Raw genomic sequence first — 12,442 nt, forward strand, 5'->3', positions numbered from 1 at the left:
TAAATTTTTTAAATAGTTTTTATTGAAGTGTAGTTGATTTCCATGATTACCGTTTTGTGTTAGCTTCAGGGGTAAGCAAGGTGAATGTGTTATGTGTTCATATACAGCCATTCTCCTTAGATTCTGTCCCCACGTAGATCATTACAAGGCATCACGTAGCGTTCTCTGTGCTCTACAGTAAGGCCTTACTAGTCATCTATTTTATGCATAGTAGTGTGTACACGTCAATCCCAACCCTCCAGCTTATCTTTCTCCTTCCTTATCCCCTTGTAACCGTACGTTTGCTTTCTGTATCTGTGACTCTGTTTGTTTGGTAGATAAGTTCATCTGTATCCCCTCTTAAGATTTCACATATAGGTGATATCATATGATGTTTGTTGTTCTGTGTCTGACTTACTTCAGTCAGTGTGACAACCTTAGGTCCATCCGGTTTGTTTCCAATGGCATTGTTTTTCTTTTTATGGCTGAGAAATACACCATTGTACATTTTTACCACATCTTCTTCATCCATTCCTCTGTTGATGGACATCTAGGTTTCTTCCATGTCCTGGCTATTGTAAATAGTGCTGCAATGAACATTGGGGTGCATGTATATTTTTGAATTATTGTTTTCTCTGGATATGTGTCCAGGGGTGGGATTGATGGATCATATGGTAGATCATGTCACTGCATCATCAGTCACTAAACATGTGGTAACTTGTTACAACAATAACAGGAAACTAATACAGCATAGATCTAAAATCATATTAAAAATGTGAAGTTATGCTATACAACTCAACTCAACCAAGTTTCTGTGATAAAAAGCTAGTCAGAAAACCAAAGTTTCACTGATGGCCACATAATTTAATTAAGTGTAGTACCTCAAAGCACTTTTGAGGGCACCCAAGAGCGAAAGCAATGATGCTGAAGCATTTTGAAAGGTCCTTTAGGAAACTTCGTGGGAAGAAGAGAAGGATGCCAGAGAAGAGACTTTCAAAGGAGACATTTTACTTTCAAATGAGAAGCATCAAAAAGCGAGATTCCTTCCTGAAAGAAGTCTTCTTCAAAGAGGAAAGTGGGATATGTTAGCACTAATGATTGACATTGGGTAATTTCAACTCTGAGACATTTCTCACCATAAAGGAAAAGCGGGACAGCAAAGAGCCAAGCTTCTAATGTTTTGTAATATACAAGAGAAAGAAGACAAAACTATTATAGACATGGGCCTGAGCAGGGCCTGAGCCCCATGGTTGGTTTTTGTTGCTTGTGTAGACTACCACCTTTGTTTGCACTGATGTTTTTTCCCTGATAAGAAACACATGAAATGGACAATGGTACCATCAACAGTATTTCTTTGGGATGCATTTCCACTGATGCCAGCCACAAAGAGCATTCTTGAACCCAAAATTCATCAACATCTGTTGAGTTTTTTCTTTATCTTCTGACACATGTATATAAAACGGCAATTTTTTTGAAAAAAAATATGCCATACTGTTACCACCTATTTGCCACATGTGGCCTTGGCCTCGGTATTTGGGGAAAGTGTAACCCATTCTTATCTCACAGGACTGTTCTGTAATACACCAAGAGATGAGGTTCCCTTCTGAATTCAGAATACCAAATCCTATAAAATTCTGGAGACAGCGTTCAACATATTTCAAGCTCTTCTCATTTTTCCCCCACTCCCAGTGCTCATTCACAAGCCTTGCATGCGAGACATCCAAGAAGGTGCTCTGAAAAGTTTCTTTCCTGTCAAGAAAAAATGTACATTTATTCAGCCAACATTTAGAAAACATCAGGATTGCAGAAAATATGACACCTCCCTTTCCTTAAGGATCCACAACCCAGAGGAAGAACTCTGGGCTCACACACACACTCAACTATTTATATGCCTGCTTCAAAATGTTCCCAAATAATTGAAAGTGAGAAAATCCTCGGTCATTTATGATACATTTAAGAGCAGACAGTCAGCTAGATATAGAATAGCATATCTCAAAAAATCCAACCAAATACCCCAACAAAGGAGAATAAGAGTATATGTCCCTCAAAGAGCAAGGACTATAAGCCAGCACAACATTCCATGTGGCTGAATTTTCTTTAAAGTTTCTTGTATGAAAAATGTGGGATTGAGAGGTACAAGCTACTATGTATAAAAGGGATAGGCTACAAGGATATACAGTGCAAGGAAACATATTTATTATGTTGAGATGACTTTTAAATGAAGTATAGCCTAAAAAATACTGAGCCTCTATACTGTACATCTGAAACTAATATGATATAAATCAACTATACCTCCATTTTAAAATGTAGATTTCAGATTATACTTCGCAAAATATCTAAATACACAAGATAATGTTTCTTCCAACAGATATTTCAACAAAATGTACATCACAGGGAGATGACAGCCATGTTGATTTTATGGCTTCACGTGTCCCAAAGACATCCCCACATACCACGAGAGAAGTACAAAAACGCAATTTCTGGAGCAGAAACACACCAAAAAAGGATATTGGATTTTCTTCTTTTTAGTGATGGTGGTAATAATCAGGGTTTTAGCCCTGATTCTATTATTGGGCAAGTTACCTGAGACTGCGTTTTCTCATCTGCAAAATCAGAATAGCATCTTCTGTGGCTAGGAGTGGCTGGCGCAGAAGGAAGATCTCAAAGAAGTTCTACCCCTTATCAAGGAGGAAGAGTTTCCAGGAACTTGTCAAAGTCACTTCACGTTTGCCATTAGGTGGGGTCACAGGGCTCTCAACTGTCTACACATAGGTGAGGCTTTCTCTCTATCATCCTCAAACTGATTCTGGTCCTGCTTCCTCAAAGATCTCCAGCATCCTCACCTGCCTTCCTCCTGTGCTACAGTTAAACCCCGAGGGGCAAGATATCCAAATATATATTTGGGTTTAGAGGAAATAAAGACCCGCCTTAGGACAGGCACTTCATTACAGATTTCCAGCTATAATATCAAGTATTATTTAATCCCTATTTACTATTTTTCCCCATGCAAATATTTCTTTTATGATTCTTATGGGAACACAGTTGAGCCACAGCAGGGTTCAAATATTATTGACTTTCCTGGCTAAATCAATTGTACGTGTTTAGTGTGTATTTAGATTTTATTTATCTGTTGATGTAGTGATACAATTATTAAGCATAAATGGGTATCAGTGGAAAATAATTGTTTCCTTTTTCTCTGATTCCTTATCACACAGTTACCTTCTCCAGAGGCAATTAGTGATGTGATAAATTTATGCAACTTTCCAGAGGCATCGTTTGGAACTTTAGATGTGTTTTACTGTGATGACACAGTGTCTATACGATTCTGCCCATCTTCGTCGTTGCTTCACTAAGAAAATATTTTTGTTGGTGCTGTTGCTTCAGAATATATTTTTGGAATTGTTTCCTTACTAGTTCACAGAGGGCTGCTTCATTCTTGTTAATGGTCGTATATTATTCCAGCGTTTGGACTGTACCATAGTAAATTTATCCATGTCCCTACTGAAAGATAGGTTTTTTCATATGCTATGCTATCATATGTTCACACATCATACACACCATCCAATTTGGTAAAATCTTCCATTTAATGTACATATTATTTTACCCAGACATTTCAATTCTAGGAGCTCAGTTTTCAGTAATACTTATACAACTTGTGTGATGATCTATTTGTGAAGACGTTTATTGCAGAATTTTTGTTATCAGGAAGAACTGTAGAGAAATCAAGTGTGTAGATACAGGCACACAGAATCATGTATCTCCCTCTTATAGTAATCTATGCAGCTGTCAAAATAAATGAAGGACGCCTGCATGAGCTTACGTGCAAGACGTATGTAACACATCGCTGAGTGAAAACAGTAAATAGCAGTATAGTCATGCATATGTCGTAGAGAAAAAACTAACAAAACAACTCATTCATACAGAGTTCTAAAACCAATGCTAAGAGTATCTACACATGGACAGGGAGATTTTGGAAATCCAAGTGGGCAAGCCTTCACTTTTTACTTTGTATATTTGTATCCTTTGCATAGGGCTTCCCTGGTGGATCAGTGGTAAAGACGTCTCCCGCAATGCAGGAGATGCAGGTTTAATCCCTGGGTTGGAAAGATCACCTGGAGAAGGAAATGGCAACCCACTGCAGTATTCTTGCCTGGGAAATCCATGGGCAGAGGAGCCTGGTGGGCTACAGTCCACTGGGGTCGCAAAAGAGTCAAATACAACTTGGCAACTAAACAGACACACACACACACAGACATGTACTTTGCATAGCATGAAGTAATGTTTTTTTTGTCAAAAAATGAATAGTTTCAGTAAAAGTTTTTCAATTCTACCATGACATCCAGTATTCTTCCAGGAGCACTCTTGTGAGATCTAAGGAAGTTGATATGTGGAAAAGAACCTACTCTAACGAAGTTCCTGCCCACCCTCAGCAAACATTACCTAACACAGTCCCCTTTCTTACCCATGCTCTGAACACCATTATAATGTAGTCGCAGATCCTACATTTAAGGGTCTGGCCCATAGGGCAACTGAATGATTCTATCAGAAATTTCAGAAGCAAAAGGTAAAAGTCTCACCTTCTATCTTTCAGCGCTTCAGGAACTTGCATTAACTTCATCAAATCCATCTTGTCACCACTCGATGCCTCGAATGTTGGTTTTTCAAACACAAAAAGTACGGTTCTCAGATAATCTATCTTCACTGATTTTGAAGCTGCAACTTTTTGTAATGCCTTGCCCAAGTTCTCTTGACAACCTGGGGAGAGGAGAAAAGCAAGCATCATTTCACCCCCTGTCATATCTACCATAAATTAAATGGGACATCTTTGGCTTTAATTTAGACCAGTTACCTTGGATCTGGAAGGCTTGTTCCCAGTTGATGACCTGCGGGCATGCTAGGACTTCCTCTAACTTGTCAGGAGCTTTGGTGAAGATGTGGTAAGTGTTGATATAATAATCCAGGTCATCCTTCATCTCCTGACGTAACAAACATCAGTCACACTTACATAGTGATACCATTCACAAAATGTTTTGCCTACGTCCAGAGCACTAGAGACTTATTTGTTGGATAGGCTTTGTTGCTGTTGTTGTGGGAGAGAGGAGCCGACCATGTCTCGGACTCCCTCGTAGACTAAGCCGCTGGAAGGGGCTCCTTCCTGGTGATGCCCTGGAGTCAGCTGCCCTTGGGACGATGGGCAAGTGGTCCCAGTGTCTGAGACGGAAAGTGCAGCAGAAAGAGCCTGTGTTAAAGGCCTCAAAGAGCGGGGGCCTGAGGGGTGGAGGGAAGCACAGAGAACGGGGCTGGGGTCCAGGCTTGTGGTCTGTGAGAAGGTGACGCCTCGGCTAATTCTGCAGGTGAATTCCCAGGTGGCGCTAGTGGCAAAGAACCCGCCTGCCAGTGCAGGAGACTAAGATCCCCTGGAGGAGGGCGCGGCGCCCCCTCCAGCCTTCTGACCCGGAGAACCCCGTGGACAGGGGAGCCTGGGGTCAGCCAGAGTCAGACAAGACTGGGCTCCTGACACTTTCAGGTTGGTTGTGACCCAGCCCTCTGGAGCTGGCATGGAGATCAGCCCTCGGTGCGCCCGTGAGAAGAGCGGACCGATGGAAAACGTCCCGACGCCCAGCCGCGGCGCCAGGGCCCACAGAAGCGCCTGGAGGGCCGGGCCTGCGGTGCCCCCCGCCGCCTGTTTGCCCCTGCTGCCGGCTCGCCTGGGGGCCGCTGCGTTCTGAGACGCCTGATGACTATCTACATGGATAAGGGGGACGGGGGCTGCTAAAGTATCGCTACTCCGGGAAGGATGGGATTCACCACTCATACTCCCCTGAAAGATGAAGACACTCTCATGAAAGAAACATGACATCGATTGTTTCACAAACCTCTGACATAGTTATTTTTGTCAACTCCACCTTCTGTGTTAGGAAAGCAGCGGTCTTAGACCTCACACCCAGCACTGCTCAGAGGACTGTGGGATTGCGGTTATCCAGCCACAGGGAAAGAGAACACTTCCTGACCATTTCCAGCCGCAGGCATCCAGGTTGAGGTGGATGCCTCTGATGGGAGTCTTGGCGGGGGAGAGCTGACTGAATGGAATTCTAGAGCAACTTACAGGTCCTGCCCTAGAGGCTCTGCGGTCTACTCCCACGCTTGGTCTCACCATCCTGCCCTCTCGTCCCAGCGACCCTTCCCACATCTGCACGAATCAGGCGTGGCAAGATCCGTCCCCCTGCCGGCCCCTCGCTGCAGCCCCTCATCCCCGTCCTGAGGGTGAGGGGCCCGACCCTCAGGAGCCGGGGTCTCACCTCTTTCTGAGGCCGTATGACGACTGTCTGATACTCTGGCCAGGCATCCACCAGCACCTCCAGGTTGAACGGGTTTTTATTTCTAATGTGGAAAAGGGCGCCATACACCTACAAGAGCAAAAACCAAGCAGGAGAGGATGAGATTTTTCTTTGAGACGGGGTCTTGCCTGTGGCATGGGAAGTAAAGGCGGGAGTTAGAAGGACTTGATGGGGTCGTCCCGGATAGTCCAGGGGCTGAGACTCCCAGCTCCCAGTGCAGCGGGCCCAGGTCGGTCCCCCGTCAGGGAACTAGATCCCACCTGCCGCAGCTAAGGGTTCAGGCGCTGTGGCGAAAGATCCCACGTGCTGCAACTGAGAGCCAGTGCACCCACGTAAACAAATAAACATTTTCTAAAAAAGAAGGACTTGAAAGGACAGGACTAGTGCTTCCAGGATGGCACGTTGGACTATTCGTCGAAAGACATCCTGCAAAACGGTGCAGGAAGCGTCCCCAAGAACCCAAGTTAATAACAAATGAACTGGCTTCTCTAACATGTATTCACTCACTTTTTTGAAAAATCCATACTATTGATACTTTTCCTATTTCAAACGTTAATACCACGCCATTTATTCAACATCTGTCTATTGTATATCAAATTTGTGTCAAATATGGAGAATTCAAAGGTGGATATGATGTGGCCACTGCCTTCAAGCCAAGTCTAGAAGGGCAAAGAGATCCACAGTCTAAACTTAAACAGCCACGTGTTCTGATAGGTCTGTGCCCATGGTCAAGTGGGGTCACAAAAAGGAAAAGTCACTACCTGTCCAGAAGTGGTGGGAGACTTACAGAAAAACAAACATTTAAATTGGACCATGAAAAATAAATAAACCTGGCGAAGTAAAGAGAAGAGGAAGACAAGCATTCCGTTGGGAGAAGGAGCGTGATTAGAGGCTTAAAGGTGCTGAGTCCACCCACCTGCTGAACTGTGAGGGGTCAGTGATCGAACGCATAGTATGTCTTCCATGTCGGGAAATGAAGAGATGCTTTTGATAAACGCTTGTATATCCAGTTAAGGAATACGGGCTTTATGCTTTGGACATGAACCGCCACTAGCATTTTAAAGCAAGGGAGTGATACGATCATATGTGGGTCAGATGGATACTCTGGTTATCAAGTTGCAGGTGACCAATAGCTTGGGACAGTTAAGGAAATCCAGTAAACACAGTGGCAGAATTGATTCACAAGATATTGTAGGGGCTTTCCTAGTGATCTAGTGGCTCAGACCCTGAGCTCCCAATGCAGGGAGGGGGGCAGATTCGACCCCTGGTCAGGGAACTAGACCCCACATGCCGCAACTAAGACCCAGTGCAGATAAATGAATAAAAATTAAGTTTAAAAAATATTGTGTATGTATGGCTGAGTCCTTGTGCTGTTCAAATAAAGCTGCCATGACATCGCTAATCAGCTATACCCCAATACAAAAAAAACGTTTTTAAAAAGATAATGAAGAATCCCCAGGGAAGTAAAGGAGGTGGTTGGACGTGGATTTTAAGATCGTCCCAGGCAGGAGGAGTCCTGGACTTGCACCTCCACCTGCCCTGGGAAGTCCTGAGTCTGCCTTCTCCACGCCTCAGTCCTCTCCTCCTCCCTCTCCCCCGCTCCCTTACCTTCAGGGACTCAGGGGTGCTCTCTTCCAAGGAGTCATACAGAATCTGAAGTTGCTGGGGTTCACGAAGCACCAACATCCTGTGCAGCACCCAAGCCCCTTCCCCGAGGAAGACAATCTGAGGAAAGAGTCACACCAACAAAAACACCTGGAGATCTGAGCCGGGCATCCTGGAAGGGCGAGGGGAGCCCCGGGGACAGCCCGCACGGCCAGAGGCACAGGTTGTCCTTCCCAACCCAGAGATCGAACCCGTATGTCTTGCATCTCCTACATTGGCAGGCAGATTATCAGTAGTGCCACCTGAGAAGCCCCATATGTGTGTGAAAAAAAGTGAAAGTGTTAGTTGCTAAGTTGTGTCTGACTCTTTGTGACCCCATGGACGGTAACTCCTCTGTCCATGGAATTCTCCAGGCAAGAAATACTGGAGTAGGTAGTCATTCCCTTCTCCAGGGGATCTTCTCGACCCAGGGATCGAACCCCGGTCTCCTGCACTGCAGGCAGAGTGCACCGTCTGCGTCACCAGGGAAGCCCATGTTGCGTAGAGCCGAAACAAAACCAGTGGAAATGGAATGGTCAAGAACACGATCGCTAGAATAGACAGGTCACTTTACTTGAATGTCTCTGAGCTTCACTTTCTTTGTCTATAAAATAGGCATAACAATAACTCCTTCGTAGGCTGTTTTGAGGATTATGTCAAGTCACAAAATGTATGTGATATGTTTTGCGAAGTGATGTGTGTGTGTGTATATATACACACACATATATATGTATATATATACCTGAGGGAAAAATTAGAAGGCCTTCAAATTCAGGCAAGGGAAAATAGGATGAATGGCTTCTGATGTTCATTAGAGAAAGTACAGCCTGGGAATACACACAGGGATTCCCCAGCATTGCTTAAGACCAGGTTCAGAAGAAAACCGTCACTTGGAAGGGGCATTTATCCACACGGGTGAGCCCAGCACCCAGAGGCTAGAAGCAGGAGAGACAGAGTGAAACCAGCCGGGGTTAGATTTTCCAGGCTTAGGGCAGCAGAGAAGGTAAGCGGCAAAGTAAATGTTTGAGAATGAGATGATAACACTTGAAACGGAATCTGTGGGATCCAGGAGAGAGAAGGGGCTTCCCGGATGCCTCAGATGGTAAAGAACCCACCTTCAATGCAGGAGACCCAGGTTTAATCCCTGGGTTGGGATGGTTCCCTGGAGAAGAGACGGGAGTAGCAACCCACACCAGTATGCTTGCCTGGAGAGCAGCCTGGCCGGTTACCGTCCATGGGGTCACGAAGAGCCGGGCACAGCTGAGCAAAACTAACACGTTTACTTTCAGCAGAGAGAAAGAAAGAAGCAAAATAGGAGGCAGGTCCAACCAAGTGGGAAAAGATGTAAAGAGTGTAGGATGAGGCTAACAGAATAGCAGTGGTGATGGACAGGGGGCATATGTTCATAGAACAGGGGATTGGATGAGGAATTAGGCTGTTGGAGGTGAGGGTGTCAGAGGTAGATCAGCTCTGGAGAGATGGCTGTAGACTTCAAATCGACAGAGTGGGAGTCGGGAAGGGGCCGGGAGCTGCAGGTGTCAGAGCCACCACCAGGATGCAGCAGGGGTTGGAGGGAGAGAAACGTCTGTAAGTCAAGTGCCGAATATATCAATAAACAGAGCAAGGTCTGGCAGAAAGCAATCTGAAACAGCAAAGCTTCATCTTAGCCAGGCGGCCCAGCACTCAAAGGAAGACGTTTGCTATGCAAGTAACACTTTTCAAAGCACGGATTGAAGACCAGGGGTATGCTGATTCTCCTCTTTACTCAGGGTTACTATGGGTGCCTGGGGGGGGGGCTGGCAGGGAAAGGCTTGGGTCGATCAGTGGTTTATAATTCAGGGAAAGAATCTGAGGAGCCTGAGAGTTCAAAACACTGGCTCTGTACTCAAAATACTTTCTTCTCAAAGGACTTTCTACTCCAGGGACCTACAATTTCCTTGAGAAATTTGTTCTCAATCCTGGGATGCTGGTGAATGCTTTTCCAAAGGTTTGCAGAGGGGCAAATGAATGAACAAATACACATTCTTTAGAATCAGGCTTCCCTGGTAGGTCAGCCGGTAAAGAATCTGCCTACAATGCAAAAGACCCCGGTTTGATTCCTGGGTCGGGAAGATCCCCTGGAGAAGGGATAGGCTACCCACTCCAGTCTTCTTAGGCTTCCCTGGTGGTTCAGCTGGTAAGGAATCCGCGTGCAATGCAGCAGACCTGGGTTCAATCCCTGGGTTGGGAAGACCCCCCTGGAGAAGGGAATGGCAACCTGCTCCAGTATTCTGGCCTAGAGAATTCCATGGACTGTAAAATGAATTAACAAATACGCATTCTTTAGAATAGGATCCTAATTAACTGAAAGGCTGAGAAGAAACAAGACTTTGGCCTTCTAAAACAGTTCTGCTTACCTGCAGTTTCCTCTTAGACGTGAGTACACAGCGCCTTCTGCAGTTGCTCGGTGACAGTGGAAAGATTTCCCTAAAGGCTACGGATAGTCTCACCCACAGTCAATTCCACCTGACTCAGGTGGTCCCTGTTTGGCATAAAGCTCCGAGTTGCGGATTCTTATTGAGCAAATTGGAGGTCCTGTTCATTTACATGAAGGAGGTCAGAGGCTTTGTGCATCGGAGGAAGGCTGGGAACATGTTTCGTACTGAGCAGATTCTACATTTATGTTTCCCAGCAAAGCTTCCACGCTAGCGCTTGTAGCCAATTGGCTAATCCAAAGCAGTAATAATGAGGTAATTTGCAAAAATGACCTAGCTGCAGCAATATTCAAACACATCATTTGGGTAAACAAAAAACGGAAAATCTGGCTTCGCTGTGAAATACGCAGCCTCGTGCCTCCAAGCTTTTGTGACCTCAGCACCTCCAGAGGTTGAGATTCCTTGCTTCCAATGCAGGTGGCACAGGTTTGATCCCTGGTCGGGGAACTAGGATCCCACAAGCCACATGGCATGGCCAAAGATATATAGATAGATAGATAAAATTAATTTTAAAAGTTAAATTAAATCTTAAAATCTCCTACAAGAGTATGATCTACTTGAACATTTTGGAGACCCTGAAGCAGAGGAAAGGGATAATAAATCGTCAAAATCTTACCCATTTTCTGGAATGTTGTGAACCAACTTGAGAAAGTTTAATCATTCAGGAAATGAGAAAGGCAAATGTTATTGTCACACAAACAAGGAAGATGATGTTGAAAGGCAACATCTTCCCTGAGGTCACAAAGCTAGCCAGCATTAACGCCTCGAGCTGAAGCCAAAGACCAGGATCTGTTACGAAACTACGATTCTTCAGAAAGAGATCCGTCACCCCTGGCTAGATCTTATCTCCTTACAAACCTACCTCACTCACTTCGGCCGACATAGTGGAGACCACTAATGAGGATTTAGCCCTCGCTATCTACATGTTGTTAAGGAAGGCACAGTTTCTTTTCTTTTCCCTCTTGTCTATTTCAGTAATTCCATTTTTTGAATCAAAAATTGTTCACACAACCTATGAAAGAATTTTTACATATTTCCAATTTTGTGTAATTAACATGTTAACAAACTTGCTCATAGTTACACAATTTATTAATCTATCCCCTTTAAAAAATTGTTTCTCTACTTCATGCCAGGAAATGCATAATTTTTTATGTAGGTAAGATCGCACTGTGGATAGCTGAGGCTTGCACAGTTTTGAATATCACACTAAGTATTTTCAAAGAGGTACAACCACATTTAAAGTCACCAGCAGCTCAAGATCCTCCGGTTGAACAACTTTTGCTGAGAGTTCAGAGGTACAGAGTCTGCTCCTTGACCCAAGCTCATGAACTGAGAATCTGGCTGCTCTCTTGAATCAGCAAGAGGAACTTCTTTAGAAATTCTGATAGAGAGCAGATTTAACAAGCGGTCTCCCAGCCCAAGTATCCTACTGTCTTTTTAGAAGCTGGCAGAGAAGACTCTGGAGAAGGAAATGGCACCCGACTCCAGTGTTTTTGCCTGGAAAATCCCATGGACAGAGGAGCCTGGCGGGCTACAGTCCATGGGGTCACAAAGAGTCGGACACAATTTAGGGACTAAACCATCACTGTCAGAGAAGACTCAGTCCTTGAAAGACAGTATAAAAACTGCCCTAAGGTTTGAGAGCAAGAGGGGCTCCAGGTGAATTCTCTAAGAAACCAGGAATTCACTGCCAGCTGAAAACAGTCTGCAAACACGCCATCACCGTCGCAAGACGACCTTGAAGGAGTCCATTCTAACGTAGGTCAGGGTTGAGTGACCTTTTGACCTTTGAAAAGTGAAAAGAAAGTGAAAGTGAAGCCGCTCAGTCAAGTCCAAATCTTTGGGACCCCATGGACTGTAGCCTACTAGGTTCCTCCGTCCATGGGACTTTCCAGGCAAGAATACTGGAGTGGGTTGCCATTTCCTTCTCCAGGAGATCTTCCCAACCCCGGGATTGAACCTGGGTCTCCTGCATTGTAGGCAGACGCTTTACCATCTGAACCACCA

General features: G+C 44.8%; 1 protein-coding gene across 2 annotated transcripts; it reads right to left on the reverse strand.

Annotated features, from left to right (window-relative positions):
• GLYATL2 (glycine-N-acyltransferase like 2) lies at positions 1 to 11,075 on the reverse strand. 2 transcript variants are annotated; one of them, XM_043482022.1, is made up of 6 exons: positions 11,052 to 11,075; positions 7,926 to 8,042; positions 6,279 to 6,386; positions 4,829 to 4,955; positions 4,557 to 4,734; positions 1 to 1,728 (listed from the first exon to the last, which is right to left on the reverse strand). In XM_043482022.1, the coding sequence occupies exons 2-6, from the start codon at positions 8,001 to 8,003 to the stop codon at positions 1,320 to 1,322; spliced, it is 900 nt and encodes a 299-aa protein (XP_043337957.1). In that variant the 5' UTR covers positions 8,004 to 8,042; positions 11,052 to 11,075; the 3' UTR covers positions 1 to 1,319. The 2 variants fall into 2 exon arrangements, with proteins under 2 accessions (XP_043337957.1, XP_043337958.1); XM_043482023.1 differs by lacking the exon at positions 11,052 to 11,075 and adding an exon at positions 10,358 to 10,874.
• Positions 11,076 to 12,442: the final 1,367 nt, after the last annotated feature.

This window comes from Cervus canadensis, chromosome 11, assembly GCF_019320065.1.
Source record: "Cervus canadensis isolate Bull #8, Minnesota chromosome 11, ASM1932006v1, whole genome shotgun sequence".
In the NCBI taxonomy this organism is placed as follows: domain Eukaryota; kingdom Metazoa; phylum Chordata; class Mammalia; order Artiodactyla; family Cervidae; genus Cervus; species Cervus canadensis.

What these genes read in the sequence shown, in the direction of transcription:
- GLYATL2 (XM_043482022.1), bottom strand. Translation starts at nt 8,003, where the DNA reads ATGTTGGTGCTTCGTGAACCCCAGCAACTTCAGATTCTGTATGACTCC. An exon ending in TCATACGGCCTCAGAAAGAG is followed by an intron (nt 4,956 to 6,278) that starts GTGAGACCCCGG and finishes TTGTTACGTCAG; the next exon opens with GAGATGAAGGATGACCTGGA. An exon ending in ACAAGCCTTCCAGATCCAAG is followed by an intron (nt 4,735 to 4,828) that starts GTAACTGGTCTA and finishes TCCTCTCCCCAG; the next exon opens with GTTGTCAAGAGAACTTGGGC.